General features: G+C 48.0%; 1 protein-coding gene across 2 annotated transcripts in view; it reads right to left on the reverse strand.

Annotated features, from left to right (window-relative positions):
- XPO6 (exportin 6) overlaps positions 1–12,937 on the reverse strand; it is a 100,266-nt gene extending 87,329 nt beyond the window's left edge. The window contains exon 1 of one of the 2 annotated variants that reach the window (XM_019754694.3): positions 12,321–12,937. In XM_019754694.3, coding sequence (XP_019610253.2) covers positions 12,321–12,323 — 3 coding nt within the window. In that variant the 5' untranslated portion in view covers positions 12,324–12,937. The remainder of the gene's footprint in view (positions 1–12,320) is intronic. The other variant, XM_074322979.2, reaches the window with a different exon arrangement.
- Positions 12,938–17,384: the final 4,447 nt, after the last annotated feature.

Raw genomic sequence — 17,384 nt, forward strand, 5'->3', positions numbered from 1 at the left:
TACATTCAATAGCTGTAAACCAGATGAATTCCCAATTATGTTGCCACCCGGCTGCAAGTACTCCCCCAAATTCACCAACAATGCCTCCTTCCGGCTCCCAATTTTCTATTTCAGTAAAGAATTACAAATGACACACCTCCCAGGGCATCGACTCACATGAGGAGTTAAATATGTTTTCAACTTTCTCTAAATAGTAAACAAGGTTTGCAAAGGCCCACACTCAGCCAGTCCTAGGAACTGCTTTCCTTTCTTTCTACACCTCGAGTATGGCAGGTCCAAGACACCAAACTTGAACATTCTACTCTCTGATTTACCCATAACTGTTATTTGCTAACTAAGAGCTTTAACTTCCTCCTATCTTTTAATGTTGCATCACCAGTGCTCAGTTGGATTTCTCTGGGAGGTTACCGTCCATAAAGTAATGAAGATTTTTATGACGCACGAGTCACAGCCTTGGCAAGTGAAGACGCTGCAGGCTCCACTGAGCTGGGTCGGCTGGGCCCACTCACCAGCCAGCTAAGTGACAAGGCGGACAAAACAGCCAGTGATTTGTCGAAGGCTTTGACGGTTACTGACAAATCATCAAAAGACGAGTGTTAAACAGCCAGGGTCTACTGAGTATGCCAATCAAAGCTCTTTCATCTTCAGTCTGTTCCCCACTGAGGTATAAAGGGGACTCTTTGCCTCCAAATGTTTTCTTCTATCTCTCTGAGTTGTTTTCTCTTTATAGAAGTCTCCTCTGCAGATCCACCGGGACGTGAGTCTCCAGCACTTCTCCATACAGCCCTCCTGTCCAAGCTCAGCAGGCGCCGACCTGTTACCTCCACCGTGAAACGAGAGGGAGGCGGCGCCGTGTTCCTTAAAGATGACCCTGTGCCTGGATCTTCAACTGCCTTGTGAAGACAGAGAAGGAAGGCATGGAGGGATGGGAGCAAGGATATATACTGACTTGTAAACAAGCAGTGTTTAAGGTACAACCCAAGATTGTTAAGAAATGTCAGGTTTACAGAGAGCTGCTCCGACCTACCTACAGACCCAGCACGGGGCTTAACCAGGTGTAGGCTCTCTGTGCTCCTGGGGGAATTTCAGTGGAAACTGAGAGAAACCCTAAGCATGACTGGTAAACTCTCCACGGAAGCTACTTCATCCAGCCTTTAATAATCTAAATTCATACTCTGGTTCATAAACCCAATTAACAGAACCAGCAACAAGTGATTACCAGAAAAATACTTTCTCCAAGGTGAGCTCTACAACTTTCTGGCAATGTAATGTTTTCCTATAGTTAAACCTGTTCTTACGTTATGTTGTAACAAATAAACATGAAGCTGAGTCAGGAGGAATATATATCTTAACTGCAAGGATCATCAGAAAAAAGGTAAATAAATGTATCATAGTTCAGAAAACTACCAGAGTATATCTAGTTCCATCACCAAAAGAACCATTTTATTCAAGTCCACAATATTTGTCCACGTGAAATGTTAATGTTCGTATTCTGTCTAAAATCAGCAGCATGAAATTCATCAACCAACTGTGCAAGCTATTCCAAATCTCATTTCATCAACATTCTAAAATTATTCAGCCAAATTACAATTTAAAAAAAAACAACTGTTGACTGACCCAACAAAAAAAAGTGCAAAGATCAAATAAGGAATGGTCAGATGACATAGGAAAAAATACATACGGTAATAAAATATCACAAGATGGTCCACATCACTTGTAACTAAAGGGCTGCACATGTAATTCCTGCGATGCCATTTTCACCTTTCACATTAAAATGTTTTAATGGTGTTAGCCAGAAGTTCAGGAAACAGAAACTATCCCGTTAGTGAGAGTACAAATTGATACGATACTTTTGTAGGAATGGCACTATCTACCAGAATTTTTCAATGCACGTATCACTTGCCCCATAATTCCACTTCTAGTCATTTATCCTACAATCACACAAAGTGGACAAATATATGTATATTCAGTGTGTTTCTTGGAGTACTGATGGTATCCACAGTAAACACTAGAAATCTAAAATAGCCAACATTAGGGAACCAGGTAAATATATGAAGGCAGGCACACCATGTTCCAGGGCAAAATGATAAAAGAATGAGCCAGGCTAAGAAGCATCAATGGAGTTACTGAACTTCAGCAAAATGGATTTCTGCCAGCAACTATGGCTGGGATAAAGGGAGAGCACTATGTGAATTAGACTAAACAAGTTTTTCCACACATCATTCAATGACAGATAACAATGAGAAATAGCTACAGACTTCTTAGGACAAGAATTGACACCCAGCCAGATTGCCATGCACGGGTAAGGACAACGGACAGATGTTTTCAAACATGAAATAATTCAGGAAATTAAGCAACTATGAACTCTTTTGAAAACAAACTATATCAGCTAATCAATGTTCAATGCATTATAAGGGTCAACAAAACACTCAATCCCAAATGGGGGAACAACATCTAGAAGAGCTGAGGGAAAGAGTAAACCCAAGAATTTCATACCTAGCCAACATGTCCTTTCAAGTACAGAGCCAGGCAGGCAAATGTTCTTAATTCACAAAATAAGGCACTCTTTTTAAAAACTGACAATAAAATCTAGCCAACAGGGAGATGAATCAAAGAATTCATATATGGAAAGACTACAGTTAAAAGAACCAGTGGGGAACACTGAATTCTTTAAAATGTAAAACTAGTACAAAATATTAAAGGAATTATGGGTATAGACCAGACTATGCTCTAAAGACACAAAATAAACAAGAGTAAAGAGGAGAAAGTGGAAGGAGTACAAATTTTCTTATTTTTCCTGTTATGAAGTATACTGATACTACCTAAAACTGAAACATGGGATATACATTTACATAAAATGCCATCATGTTAATATTTTTCATAATCTTTCCCCTTAACCTACATGGATTTATCAAGAACATTATTAAATTATTAAAGCAAAGATTTATTTAAAATTTGATAATTCCTTTTTCAGTTTCGTTTGTGGGTTTTTCGTGGGGGTTTTCTCTGCTATTAAATTCAAGTAAAATGAATAGACCTCAAGGGCATTACGCTTAGTGAAAAAAGTGAATCTGAAAAGGTTACATAAGGCAGATTATACTCATGTGTCATTCTCAAAATGACAAAACTCTGGAGATGGAGAACAGACTGGTGGCTGTTAGGAGAGCGGGAGGGGACTACAAACACAAAGAGCAAGGGGAAATTCTTTTGAGGTGATGGGACAGCTGTATTCCTTGACTGTGGTGGTAGCTACATGAATCGATACATGGAGTAAATTAGAAACACACACACACACACATACACACACACACGAATGCAGATTAAAAACTGGGGAAAACTGAATAAGGTCTGCAGTTTAGTTAATAATTGCTATGTACTAAGGTCGATTTCCTGGTTTTGATGTTGCCCACACACAGCTACATAAGACTGGGGGGAATCTGGGAGAAGGTACATGGGACTCTGTACTCATTTCGCAACTTCCTGTGTGTACACATTTCAAAGCTCTTTTTTTTTTTTTTAATGCAAGTGACAGTAAATTGATTTTTTTTTTTTTAAACTAGCATGAGTCAAAAAATCAGCACTTTTTTAATAAAAGTACTTAGATTAGGTGTCCACTCCCCTTATGGATGGCTGGATGGATAGAAACCAAGACATACAGAATGTTTGGATAATGTTAATCATAGTTTAAGGTAGAGGATATGGGGCGATTTCTTTTTCTGCCATGTCCTTTGTATCTTTTGATACAGCTTGATTTCTTTAATAAGCACATGTCATTTTTTAAAAAATTATCCAGTTGTTACTCTAGAAAAAAATCTTTGCAGTCTGATTATCAGCCAATTTAGAAAACAGTGATTTTTTTTTCCCCAGCTGCATTTAGCTATTAAATACCTTCAGCATTTCAGGGAGTCTGAGACCAGAGATCTTTCTCATTATAAGCTTCATATAAAACAGCAGCAGGCGGCTTGAATGTAAGTGAACCATCGCTAAGCCTAACAGGCTGAACTGAAACGCATACAGACATGAAGCAACTGGTCCTCAGTTTTAGAAAGTGAGGGTGAGGTGAGGGCAGGGTGTGCCAGAGAAGAGATCTAACAGGCAGTCAGATACCGGACGGGTACCTGATAAAAGGCCAGGACTGAGGGGAAAACGTGCAATTGTAAGACTGGGTATTATTATTATTATTTTGGTGAAAACATCGCCACACGCAGCTGTTTGTGCCTCTTCCCTGAGCTCCTCCACTAGGCTGGCACTTCCTGTAAGGCACTGGGATCTACGTATGGAAGCTGCTTCAGAAGCCTACTGGTGGGACGGATTTTTAGCAGGCCCATCATCAGGGGGAAGAGAAAGGAGGAGCTGCTACTGCAGAGGTAATCAGACGGCGTCAACTAATGCTCTGAGCATGGTCTGCAGTGTTCCCGGTCCACGGCAAAGCAAGTACAGAAACCGCGAGTATTTGGAGACTTTTCTATCAGGCTGGCCTTGCCCTAGCACCCAACTTCATGTCTGTCACATACAGTAACACCAACTCTGGGGCTGGATTTGGAAGGACGTTTTGCATTTCATCTTGCTAACAATTCATTTGTATTGCCTTCCACTAAAGCACTGGCCCATGATGCATTGAAAAACATCAATAAAAGACAACTAGTTCTTTACCATAAAAACCAAGCAACCGTCCCTTCTGTCGATGTCCTGTAACGTGGTCCAGCTACGTCTGCGCCCACAATAGTCATACTTTTTCTATCACAGTAGAGGAGATGCAGAAATATCTATTTTCTCTTTTGTTATCAGCAAACTTTGACCATCTTGCTCTGTCTACGATGAGGTAAATTTTTAAATGTTAAGGTTAGATGACTAGATGTACTGTTTTTCCTGAAACAGTACTTCCAATGGACTACATTTCAGCTGTAATACACACGCCCATGTAAATGTGTACAAGTTTAAGAAAACACCTAGTAATGGGGGGGGGGAAAGGGCTGTAGGTCTGAATCCTGCCTGTCAACTTGCTATGTAATTTTGGAGAAGCTACTCCCTGAACCTGTGTCCTCATCTCCCTCAGCTGTAAAATGGGAACAGGTACTAGTAACACCTTCCTTGTCGGGTGGCTGTAAGCTATTAAATGACGTGCGGACAGTGTGCATTCCACGAGAGCCCCCAACAACGGCCGGCACCCTGTAATTAGGAGACATGCACAGGCGTTTTTCTCTCCCCCTAAACCCCAGCTTCCTTCCCTTCCCATGAGCCTCTTTCACCTCCCTCACTTCTCTCCGCCTGTGGGCTTCCTCGGTCAGTATCCTCAAGTCCCCCACCTTCCCCGCCCCACGAGCAGTGGTCCCCCAGCACTCCTCCCAGCACATCTGTCACCCACACAGCAGTTGTTCCAACAACGCCCCTTGCTCACCTACTCCACACCTCCACCTGCCCAGGGGAAAAACACCTGAGCTTGTGAGCTGCCATGGGCTTTGGGAAAACAGGCTGTTCGGCTGTGTTCATACTGTTTCAATCTTACCACCCTCTAAACACTACTACCATCAGTCAGTAACTGCAAGGGCTGATCTTGACTCTCCTGGATTTATTTTCACACCTGACTCTCAATGACCTAAGTATGCAGAGTGAGACTCATTCTAATGTGGACTCGAAACAGCTAATCCCTCCGCCAGTGAGAGGAAGGATGCAAGTTTCACACTTTACTCTTCAAACTTCTGAATTGTTTGACACTTACTATAAGAATAAGGTCTGTAATTCCTATATCATAAAAACAAATAAACCAAAATAATAAAAGCAAAAAAAAGGCCGAACTATAGTCAAAGATGAGAAATGTGAAACTAGTGCTTTCCATTACTCTGCTGTCATAAACGACCATGGTCTGACGACAGTGGGGACCCTCTGTCCAGAGTGATTTGAGGTCACGGGGTACGATCACATCCGAGTTCCACGAGGTAGCTCTGGCAGGAATACATAAGACGACAGTGAAATCAAAACACAGTGAAATGGAGACAGTGACACCGACCACAGCAAAGGGAAAGGCCAGGGTCAGGACACACGCAAGTTAGCAGCAACGCCACCAGGTCTGGGGGAGGAGGGAGGGGGACCTGAAGGGGGACCTGAAGGGGAAGTTAAAGATGACTCAGGTCTATCACTGGAGCGTCTTGTGAATAAGGTCACGAACAGAACTAGGGCATGGGGGAAGGAGCGCTAACCTGAGGGGAAGGTGATGGATTTGGTTCAGACATGTTAATTTGATGTCTACGGGACACTCAGGTGGGGGGACACTCAGGTGGGTATCGAAGGCTGGAGAGGGAGGCGGAGTTCTCACGAGCACACCGGTCAAAGCCATGAGAAAGAAGATCAAGGGAGACTGAACCAAGAGACCAATACCACGGAAGCCAAGGGAGCCAAGGGAAAAAAAGGATTTCAGGAAAAGAAAAGGAGACAGGTGGTTGCAAAAGGAAAAGTCCGATGGCATAAGGACGGAAAAGAGGCTCAGAAGAGGTGCTTCCTACTGGAGTCTGCACACAGTGGCTACAGGTGACCTTGAAACGTAGTGAAGACAAGACGTCAGCCTGCAACGGCTGCAGAATGAACCTGAGGGGTGGGCAAGGCAACAAGTCTGGAAAAGGAGGCAGAGCGGCTGCTGCACGGTCGGGATTCCCTCCCTTCACCCCAGGCTGCGCTGGGCTGTGGTGGACACGGCACGGCCGCCATCCAAACACCTACAACCGTCAAGACCCTTGCCTTGCCTTGCCCGATGCCGGTGACTCGGTCTCCACAGCAGCAACTGCCCCCTCCCTACAGACAGCGCCCACGCCCTTACGTCATCAGCACACAGCCCGTCGCCTATCTTCTTCCTGTCAAGTTCTTTACCTGTCGTCTCTTCCATTCCCATCAAATCCAAATCCAGTTCATTCAAATTTCCCACTATTCCCAAGTGAGAGGCTTCCAAAATCAGGTTGACCTTTCCCCTTTTCATCAGCCCCTGAATCTGGAATCAGTCGGTTTTAAGTGACACCTGTCTCCCTCTTCCTCTCCATTCTTAATTCCACACCCAAAACAGGCCTTTGGCACATCCAGCCAGGCCTGGTGTCACACCTGGCTTCTCACACCAACCTACCCTACACATGACAGATCAATGAAGTTTCCTTTAAGGGAAGACCAGCCAAACATGAAAGCCCAGCTGCCTAGAGCTAGTCCTGGAGGGCCCTCCACAAACTACCTTTGCAGCTTTCGCTCCAACTGCTTCTTCACAGGAACCTCCACCGTGGCCAGGCCAGTCTCTCCTAACGTTACATTTTCAGTCACACCCTTCTCTCCTGACATATCCTCCCTGCAGGTTCTATTCATCACAGGGAACCTAGCTTCCCCCTCTGTCTACAGCCCCCTTGGGACACCCAAGACCTCCTACTACAATTTAACTGTCTACTAGCCAGGACCTGTTCTACACGCCTGGGATACATTAAACAAAGCAAAGATCCCTAGCTTTATGGAGTTAATATTTTAGTGGCAGGAGATACCAAAATTAGATTTCCTAAATGACATTAAGTATATAAAATGGTTACACACTGTAAATGCTATAAAAAGAAGGAAGCCAGGACATGAAGTCCTGGGCGCCGTGGAGTGGGCTGACGCTTTTAAACAGCGTGGTAAGGACAGGCCTCGTGGGGAAGGTGACTCTTGAGAAGGCCTGCAGAAGGTCAAACTTGTCGCTTAGGGAAAAGCGCCGTCCCAGCAGAGGCAACCGCGAGGCAGGAACACACCTGAAATGGGGAGAACTGCCAGGAGGCCAGGGGAGCTGAATGGAGCGAGCCAAGGGAGGGTAGCAGACGGGTTCAGAGTGTAGCCACGGGCCAGAATGTGGAGTGCACGGTGGCTCGTGCCGTGGCCTTCGCTCTAAGTGAGATGAGGAGCCACGGGAACAAAGACATGACCTGCCTTCAGCTTTCAAAGAATCACTGAGGCCACTATGTTGAAAACAGTCTCGAAAGGGGCCAGGTCAGAAGCTAGAACAGTCAGGAGGCAGCCGTGGTAAGGCAGGCAAGGTCTGAACCAGAGTGGCCACAGCGGAGGGAATAAGAAAGTGATACAGCCCTGGCCACGCTTTGAAGGTAGGAAACAATCGGCTTTCCCGATACAACCAGATGTGGGGAGTGAGAGAAAGAAAGGTCCCGGATGACTTCTAAGTGGCTGGCACAGCAGCTGAAGGATGGCGCTGCCCTCCAATGAGATAGAGACGGCTGTGGGCAGAGGAGACGTAGAGGGAACCAGGAAACACGCTGTGACGTGTTACCTTTGAAGCGCCTGACAAACAAGCTGGCATGTCCAGTAGCAGCTGGATACGTGAGAACTGCATCTGAGGAGAGAGGCCTGGACCGGGCACCCCCCACCCACCTGTTCAGAGATTCGGGGGAGTGGGGGGGACCAAAAGCGCTTCTCAGCATCCTGGAGACCAAAAGGAGACTTGGGGAAGAGGGCGTGCCCCACGCCCCACACGTGCAGAGCTCCTGACAGACCACCTAAGGGGAGGACAGAGAAGCAACCACCGCATTGAGCAAACGTGGCAGGAGGGCCCTTGACAAGTGAACTTCAGAGAGAACCAAGGGAGACCCCTTAGAGACCACTCTTACCTAGTTTCCGTGTAAAGGGGAACAAGGAAATACAGCAGCTGCTGGCAAGGAAAGTCGGGGTGAAAGTATTTACGAGGAGAAAAAGGCCATGTCAGTAGCACATGCGCTTGTGTATATGCACAGGACGCCCTAAAAGGCCGACACACTCAATGTGAATTCCTTTCTTTACTCTCCCTTCACACCTCACTTTCTATTATCTTCGCTGATGTGTATCTGATCTTAACGACCAGCAAACAACTTTCACTTGGAAAAGGCCCTGTTTTCCCGTGTCTAACTACTGTCAGACTCTTCCTAACCCTTCGGGACTCAAAACCCCTCCTGGGAAGCCTCCCAGCCTCACCTCATCAACCTCCCTCAGCAATGCTAACTTTGTGCCAGCGCACTCTTCTGCTGTCACCCTTCTCACAGTCCCTTGTAATTATCAGAATACACGTCCCATCTTCCTTAAACTGTCACAAGTGTAACTTTCCCAAAAGCTGTTGAAGTCATTTCATGGTATGTCACCAGTCTCCCCTCTACCTCTAATCGTGTGACTGACCACGGGCCCTCTGAGGAAGCTGGACCTTTCCCTGCCACCCCCTGTACCACCACGGCTCCTTCAAACGTCCCCACACGGTGGGCACCACGGAACACCTCTGATGAACAAGTGGCTGAGACACCTGAGCGGCCAAACCTAAGGTCGGGTTCTGCCTCCATTATAGGGACCCCTGGCAGAGGGTGACATTCAAAAATGAGAAGTCTCTGTAACCAAAGCAATTTTCTCAGCAACTGAAAAATGTAAGCCAGGGCTGAAGTTTCCACAAAATTTCCATAATAATCATTTAATATGAAGTGACAACTTTTCAGAGAGGTAACACCTCTAAGAGGGTACAGCACTCATGAACTCATGGGGATTCAATCCAAAATGATGATCTAATCCAATGCAGCTCCAGCAGAGCTGTTCTAGCAATTCTGCACTGCAACTACAAGTCTTTTTTAATTCATTCTAAGATCCTCCCTCCTCCTAGAGGGACAGTTTGAAGGAACCCGCATGCTCCCAGCCCCCATCACTGTCTATCTCAGAACCAAACAAAATAAGTTGGATGACATTCCCGATCACCTTCACGTGAGGCGACACAGGTACTGCAGAGGGCACCGTGGGGCCACACGCGTGTTAGACAGGCGTCACACAGCACGTCTGCTCATCTCCCCCTCCCACAGTAACTGCAATAACGTCACTGAGCAGGTGGGTGAGGTTACCTGATACTGAAGGACTTGAAGAAAAATGAATACATGAAGAACTGGATTATAACAGATACTAAATAAACTGTAGTTTTATCATGTTACACCATTTTCGCCGTATTAGAGTTGAAGTTTTAAAAAGAAGTTATTACAAAGGCTCAAACATATGCTAACTAATACTCTTAAAAGTAAGAACATTGTCAGTAAGAAATGGAAAGGAAAAAGCTGTGACTCCCCTCCTGTAAGATACAAACCAGGCAATGGCTTCCTTGCATTTGGGGGACAAGGCCCGCCCGGCCCACACCCCTGACCCTGGGACACCCACAGATGAACCCCTCGTATCAGTGACACAGAGAGGACACGATTAGACGGTCCTGTTCACCACACATCTACTGTGGTCATCCCTTTATGTTTAAATATGTGACTCAAACTTATTTCAAAAAAAAAAACATACGTGATCATGAAATCAATTACTTTACAATAGCTCAAAGGTGGCCGTTTCACAGTAATGCTCCCGATTGCCAACGAAAATGACACCTGAATACGAGGTTGCTTGGCTAGCTCAGTGATAACTAATAACATTCTGCCCAGGGGTCCCAAAGCTCCCTGAAGGGAAGACTGTACCTGTTCATCTGACTTTCTCTAGGGACGGGTACATAGTGACTATTTAAAAGTCATTGAAAGATGTGCACCCCTGTTCACAGCAGGATTACTCACAGTGGCCAAAAGGTGGAAGTAACCCAGGTGTCCATCAACAGATAAACGGATAAACAAAATGTGTGTACACACAATGGAGGATTATTCAGCCTTAAAAAGGAAGGAAATTCTGACATATGCTACAACACGGATGAACCTCAAGGACACTAACAGAGTGAGAAAAAGCCAGTCACAAACACACACGGCAGGAGTCCACTAATGAGGAACCTAGAGTCGTCAAGTTCATAGAGACAGAAAGTGGGATAGTGGGTGCCAGGGATGGGGAGAAGGGAATGGGAGGTAGTGTTTAATAGGTACCGTTTCAGTTTTGCAAGATGAAAAAAGTTCTGGAGATGGACGCACACCTCTAATCGTGTGACTGTACTTAAAGCTACAAAACTGTACGCCAAAAATGGTTGCAATGGTAAATTTCAGGTTGTGCGGATTTCAGTTTTAAAAAAATTCACTGAAAGAATAAATGAAGGAATACTCAGTACTATTTTCATCACTCACTAAAGGTTCTATTTCATATCTATGGACTATTCATTAGAGAATTCCTAGTTCCCCATCTTATAGATGGGGCTACAGGGACGCAGACAGCTTCAATGACCTGCCACTAAATGGTGTGGCCTATCTAACTGGTTGTAAGTAAGCCAAGCCCCATGAAGTCAAGGGCTATGCCTCTGGTCTTCTTTCAAGCCCAGAACCTGAACACAACAGCCACAGGCCCCTTCAACGTTCTGAAAATGCCACTGGCCTCAACATCTTTATCACAGATGTCGCTGTGTCCCTTTTTCAACTAAACCACTAATTTAACGGGGAAAATGGCCAGCCTTACGAAGAGTTTTGTCACTGGAGGTGCTCAAACACAGACTGGGCCATTAACCACATCCCATGGCTTACTATGTGCCAAGGGCTGGGGCACAGAAAGCTTCAGACAACTTCTCCTTGGAGGCAGCTAAGTCTTCTGCAGTAGACGGGTAAGATTCAGAAACACCGACCGTAACAAAACACAAATGCTTAATACATAGATGAGAGTACACAAATCTAAGGGAGTCTGAGAGTGGCTTGGGTCAGAAAGACAAGTAGCTTCCAGCAGAGGCAGCTTCTGAACTGGATCTGGAAGGATGAATAGCTTTCCAGGCCCTGCCAGGGAAAAAGCCACAGCATGTAGCAGAAAGAACAGCAGACTGGGTTTCAAAAGAGCACCACTCCTTGTTTGCTATTATCTAGATAAGTGACCTCTGAAAATCACAAACCCCGTTTCCCCAAATACAAAGCCACAACAAGACCCCGACCAGCTCTGGGTGTTGCATCTAACAGGAGACCTGGAGTCAGACGGCCTGGGTTCCAATGGTGCCACTGTCACTTAAGAGTGACCTTGAGCTGGGTAATTAGTTGCTCTGTGCCTCAGTCTGCCCCCTTCCGAAGAGGGCTAGTGGGCTAATTAAACCGTACACGTCAATCCTCTAGCGCAGGGCCTGGCACTCAGCAAGCCCTCCCCAAACGACAGCTACTGTAACGACGAGCTCCACGGAAAGACAGGCAAACACCAGGCGCAAGGGTGGTGCCTGCCGCGCTTCCAGGTCCCTCCCAGGCCCGAGACATCCCTGGAGGGGGATGGGAGCCGAGCCGGGCAGCAAACCCCGCACGCATGTGTCACTGCCCTGCTCGGCACGCGCCTGTCCCCGCCCCAGGGAGAAGCGATGGCTCAGCAGTCCCAGGACCCGCTCCCGCCTCTCAGGCCGGGCACCCGGGGAGGGAAGGGAGTCGCACCCCACTTACCATGCTGGCAGGGGGAGGGGACGGCTCAGGTGAGCTGGCTCTCAGGCTTCGGACACGTCCCGCTCGCACAGTTCAGGTCATGGTCCCGGCAGGCTCGGGAAGTCCCCCGCCCAGGCCACGAGCACCGCGTCCCCACCCGGGCCCCGCCGGGCCCCTCTAAACAGAGCGCGGCCCCCCGGCCCGCCTCATCGGGGACCCCCGGAACAATTCATCAAGACGCACCCGCGCCTCCCCAAGGAAACTGCAAAAGCAGGAAGTGGGGCTCGGAAGCCGGCAAGGAGTGCAGGGGCTCGGGGGCCCCCTGCCCGGGCCCGACCCCCGAGGGGAGGCTGCGGGCCCAGGCAGGGACTCCCCGGCCTCCGCGTTCAGAAGCAGCCGCGGGCCGGGCCCCGAGGCACAAGGGGCGGAGGCTGAAGGAGCCTCGGAGGCGCAGCCCGAGGGGCCGGCTCAGGGCAGAGGCCGGGGGCCCGCGCTGTCCTCGCCGCCTCAGCCTACACGGCCGCCGCCGCCACCCTCTGGAGCATCCCTGCGCGCGTCAGTCCCGGAGCCGCCCGCTCGCGCCGCGCGGCCACCCCCGACCAACAGCCCCAACGCGCCGGAAGTGGCGAGCGCCCGGCGTAGCCCCACGGCACGGCCGCCGGCTGCGGCGCTGGAACCGGACCAATCCGGAATCGCGCGGGGGGCGGGGGCACGTAGGGCGGGGCCGCACCTGACGGCTCCCGCTGGCCCCGCCCCTGCCCGGCCCCGCCCCCTGCGCCCGTCCACGCGGGCCGACGGCCATGTTGGTAAAGGGCGCCGGGCCTGCCATCTTAGTAAAGGGGCGCTTTCTCTTTCGCTTCCTGGGCTCCTTCATTCCGCACGTGTTTAGGGAGCGCCTCGTACGTGCCAGGCACCCGGCTAGAGGTCAGAGGCGTGCAGCCTCTGCCTTCGCGCAGGTTCCGTCCATTCAGGGCACGCACATTTCAGCCCTGCCGTGGCCCTGCGGGCGATGCTACGGGTGCAAGGACGGGCAGCAAACGAGACTGCTGTAGTCCCGCCCTCGAGGAGGTAGGTTCGCCACAAGGAGAGAGCAAAGGAATACATTAACTGTAAGGAACGAGGCGTGCTGTGTTATGAACGCCACCCACACGCGTGTGCTGAGAACATGGAAAGGGGAGATGGGAAATGTAAACCGGGACCTGACGGATTCAGGGCCGGGAAGCGTGATCCAACCGGAAGGGACAACTGCAGAGGTTCTGGGTTCCGAGACTGCAAAGAACGGGGAGAGTCCGTACCTATCCTCCAGCCCACTTTACTTGGAAAAGTGTTGATTTTAACAGACAAGCCCTAGAAGCGCAGCGGCTGCCCAGGTGTGCCTGCTGCGTCGACTTGGAGCAAATCTCTGGAACCCGATGGCTCTCAAACTCCAGCGTGAATCAGAACCACCTGGCAGGCCTGTTGAAATCAGATTGCCATCTAAACCCCATTCCCAGAATTTCTAACTCAGTGGGCCTGAGGTAGGGCCTAATTTACAGTCCTAACAAGTTCCCAGGTGATACTAATGCTGCCACCAAGGGACCACACTTGGAGAACCGCTGATGTAACACAGGACCACAGAAAGCTTTCACGTACTCTTTCAGCAAATATTTATTCTTGCCCACTAAGTGACAACCTCTGTTCTGAGGATTCAGTGCTGAGCAAAACAGACACACTTGTGCCCTTACGAACAGAGAGGCAAATTATTTTTAAAGTATTATACAAAAAGTAATCCGTTGTAAGTGTGATAAGAGCATGGAAGAAAAACACAAACCACCATGAGAGTTAATAGCCAAGGGATCTAAGCTAATCTTGAGGGGTGAGGTGGGGAGAGTGTCAGGAAGTGACATTTATTTAAGCTGTGGCCTGAAAGAAATGCTGTCATTTGCTAGGCAAAGAGAGGAGGCATAGAATATTGTAGAAACTGCAAGTACAAGAGAAGGTATCTCAGAAGGTAAGCAGATAACTCAGGACTGGGGCCGTTTCTTGGCTCAGTTTAGTGCCATGAGCAAATGCTTTTAGATGAGAACTAAGGGTGGAATCCCAGCTCTTAGTGTTAGCTGAGGTCTGTTGAGCACGTTACTTTCAAAGTCTTGGTTTCCTCGCTGTGTACTTGGATGAAATAACAGAAACTCAACTCAGACTGAATTAGAGGTGTGTCTTTGGCTCACATAACTCCCATAGCTAGACATCCAGAGATAGGTCAGCTTCAGGCTTGGAGTGTTGGGAGCCCTGGATCCATCATTGCTCTAGGATTTTCTTGGCTCTGCTCTCCTCCCTGTCCTCAAGATGGCTGCTGGGAACAGCCAGGGCCATAAACTTCCCCATGCACCTCCAGCAAGAGAGAGCACCTTTTCTCACCTTTTCTCAAGGCAGTAAGCTTTATCCTACTGGTCCTAATGGACGCGGGCCTGCCCATCCCTGAACTAGCTGCTGTGGAGGAGGATGGAACTGCTGTGATTGGCTTAGAGAATCAACACCTGGAGTTGATTTCAATTCCCCAGAATAAAGTGGGTTTGGTGGAGTCACATGTCTGTTGCCAGGCTGGCGTGAAGATTAAATTTAATATACACAAAACACCTGGCGCATAAGGCATATAATAAATCACAACTATTATTAATTTTACTCCAGGGATTTTTGTCCAAGTCAACCAAATAACATTTTGTTATTAATATTAATCTCAATCCTGTCTATTCAAAACAAAAAAAAGATTTAAGGCTGCTATTACTTTTTGTTGGCACTGCAGGGACGTCCCCCACACACCTCCTCCTGCCCGTTCCTGCTGCTACTGCCTCGGTCTCATTCATTCAGTTACTCGTTCAACAAACTTTCAATGAGTTAGCATCAATTTGGTGCCCAGCCTTTTGCAAAAATGAAGAGTTCCAAATGAATAAGATTCAGGCAAATCGTGTACTGCCTCGTGGTAGAAATAGCCACCCAAACAATTATGGCTCGGTGTGCGAGGTGCTGTAATAGAGGTGTGTATCAACCTAAGCATACAAGTGAGGAGGGAGCAACTATGGGGGAAAAACCAATTGGAAGGCTGAACAAAGATGGTGACATTTCAACTAGGTCTTGATGGAAGAATTTAAGTTCACCTGACTGCTGCAGTCCGTACTCATCTTCCCGCTCCAAGCTATCGTCCATTGTGTCAAGACTCTTTCCACTGCAAGTGACAATGTTGAGACTCTAGAGTTGGGACTCTATCATAAAGAAAAAGGGGACTATCGGGTCTCACGTAAAAGAATCATCCAAAGGGTTGTATGGAGGTCAAACATGGCTGGATTCGGGGTCCGAAATGGTATCGCAGAATTCAGTTTCTTGGTTCTGCTTCTGTGATTGGGCAGGGAGGGGGTCCTTTATCCACACAGGTGGCTCCTGGCATATCCAGGCTTTATCTTCTCTGGGTTGAATCCTGGTAGAGAAGAAGAGGTCAAGCTTCTCCTATAAATATTTCAGGAAAATAATCCCATTGGCTTGGATTGGATCACCCCTGAACCAATCACAGTAACCAGAGGGAATGTGATGCTCTGATTGGCTGGACCTTGATCACATGCTCTACTCCCAGCTTCTGGAAAGCTCTCAGCCCCACCAAAGCTCTGCAAGGCTATCAGAGCCTAGAGAATTCAGCAAGAGGAGGTCTAGGTCTGAAGAGGCAAGAGTAGGAACGGTTTCCAGAATCGGACAAGGGAATCATGTGAGAGCAACTGAGAAAAACAACCAGCCAAGGTGATCCTGCAGGGAGACCAATGGGATACACTGACTACAATGGGACAAATCCAATGGGAAGCCAAAGAGCAAGGGAGAATGGTGATGTCATCCATAGGCACCAACCTCCAGAGCACAGGGCTGGGTAGAGAAAGGGAAAGGGACTCCAGGGTACAAATGGAAGAAACCCAGGGAGCACCCTTACTATAGGAAAGCTCAGGGCATGTGTAGAACTGTGCCTGGCACATGAAAAGATTTTCAATACATTTTCGTTATTATTATATTTCCATCCTAGTTCCAACCCACCTTTCTCTCTTCTCTTCCTCTACAAGCCCACCAAGCTCGATTCCTCATGGCTCTTGGAGCACAGCAGGCTCTTTCATGTTTCTTACTCATCCCAAAGGCCCAATTCAAATGTCTCCTACTGAGTTGACCTCCTTGTGTGGAATAAATGGCTGTTTACAAACATCCACTAATATGATTAATGGAGAGATTTTGCCTGAAAAGCTACCTAATGGTGACATCCAACAGGAATTATCCATGGGTGCAACAGAATGGGGGAGAGGCCGCTACTGTTCAGCCATGTCTGCCTCTGCTCTCTTCCAAGTACAAGGGAGGAGTCCACTTCCCCACTCCTTGCAGTTGGATGGGACGGTGCCAAGAAAGTGGAAGTGACTCATGCCACCTCTGGGCCAGAGCATTTCCTTGCCTGTACAAGTCCCTCTGCTCTCCCCCACCAGAGTGAGCCCTGACGTGTCATGTGGAGATTGTGGTGTCATGAGATGAAATGACTAGCGGGGACAGATCCCCTCTCTGACCCCCACCAGGGTCAGCAGAACAAGCTTTTGCATATTGAGACAGAGATTCAGTGGTGGTGTTTTCCTGGCCTTTCCTGACTGGCACACGTGGTCATGTGCGGCAGCTGGTCTACAAATGTGGGCCCCCACTGAACCAGGTCTGTCAGTATTCACCGACTGTGAAGTCCCCTGGCCTCAAAGCTGGGCTGGTTCTGTGAATTCACTTCTGACCAATGAAATGGAGTGGAAAGAAGCATGACTTCCAAAGTTAGATCTCAAAAAGCTTGACAGTGTTGGCCTGGCTTTCTTGGAATATTGCCTCTGGGGCAAGCCAGCCCCCATGTGAGAAGTCTGATTACCTAAGAATGCCATGCTGTGAAGAAGTCCTAGCTAGCCACACGGACAGACCACGTGAAGAAGAGTATTGCCTGCTCAGCTTCTGTGGCGGCAGCTAGGCCCCTGGAGACACCAGCGGTGTGAGAGAAGAGGACACCTTGGACAGCTGAGCCAGTCATGACTTTCGAAGACCCCAGCCCCAGCACCT

The sequence above is a fragment of the Rhinolophus sinicus genome, chromosome 10 (assembly GCF_057876585.1).
Source record: "Rhinolophus sinicus isolate RSI-liver-muscle chromosome 10, RSI-T2T, whole genome shotgun sequence".
In the NCBI taxonomy this organism is placed as follows: domain Eukaryota; kingdom Metazoa; phylum Chordata; class Mammalia; order Chiroptera; family Rhinolophidae; genus Rhinolophus; species Rhinolophus sinicus.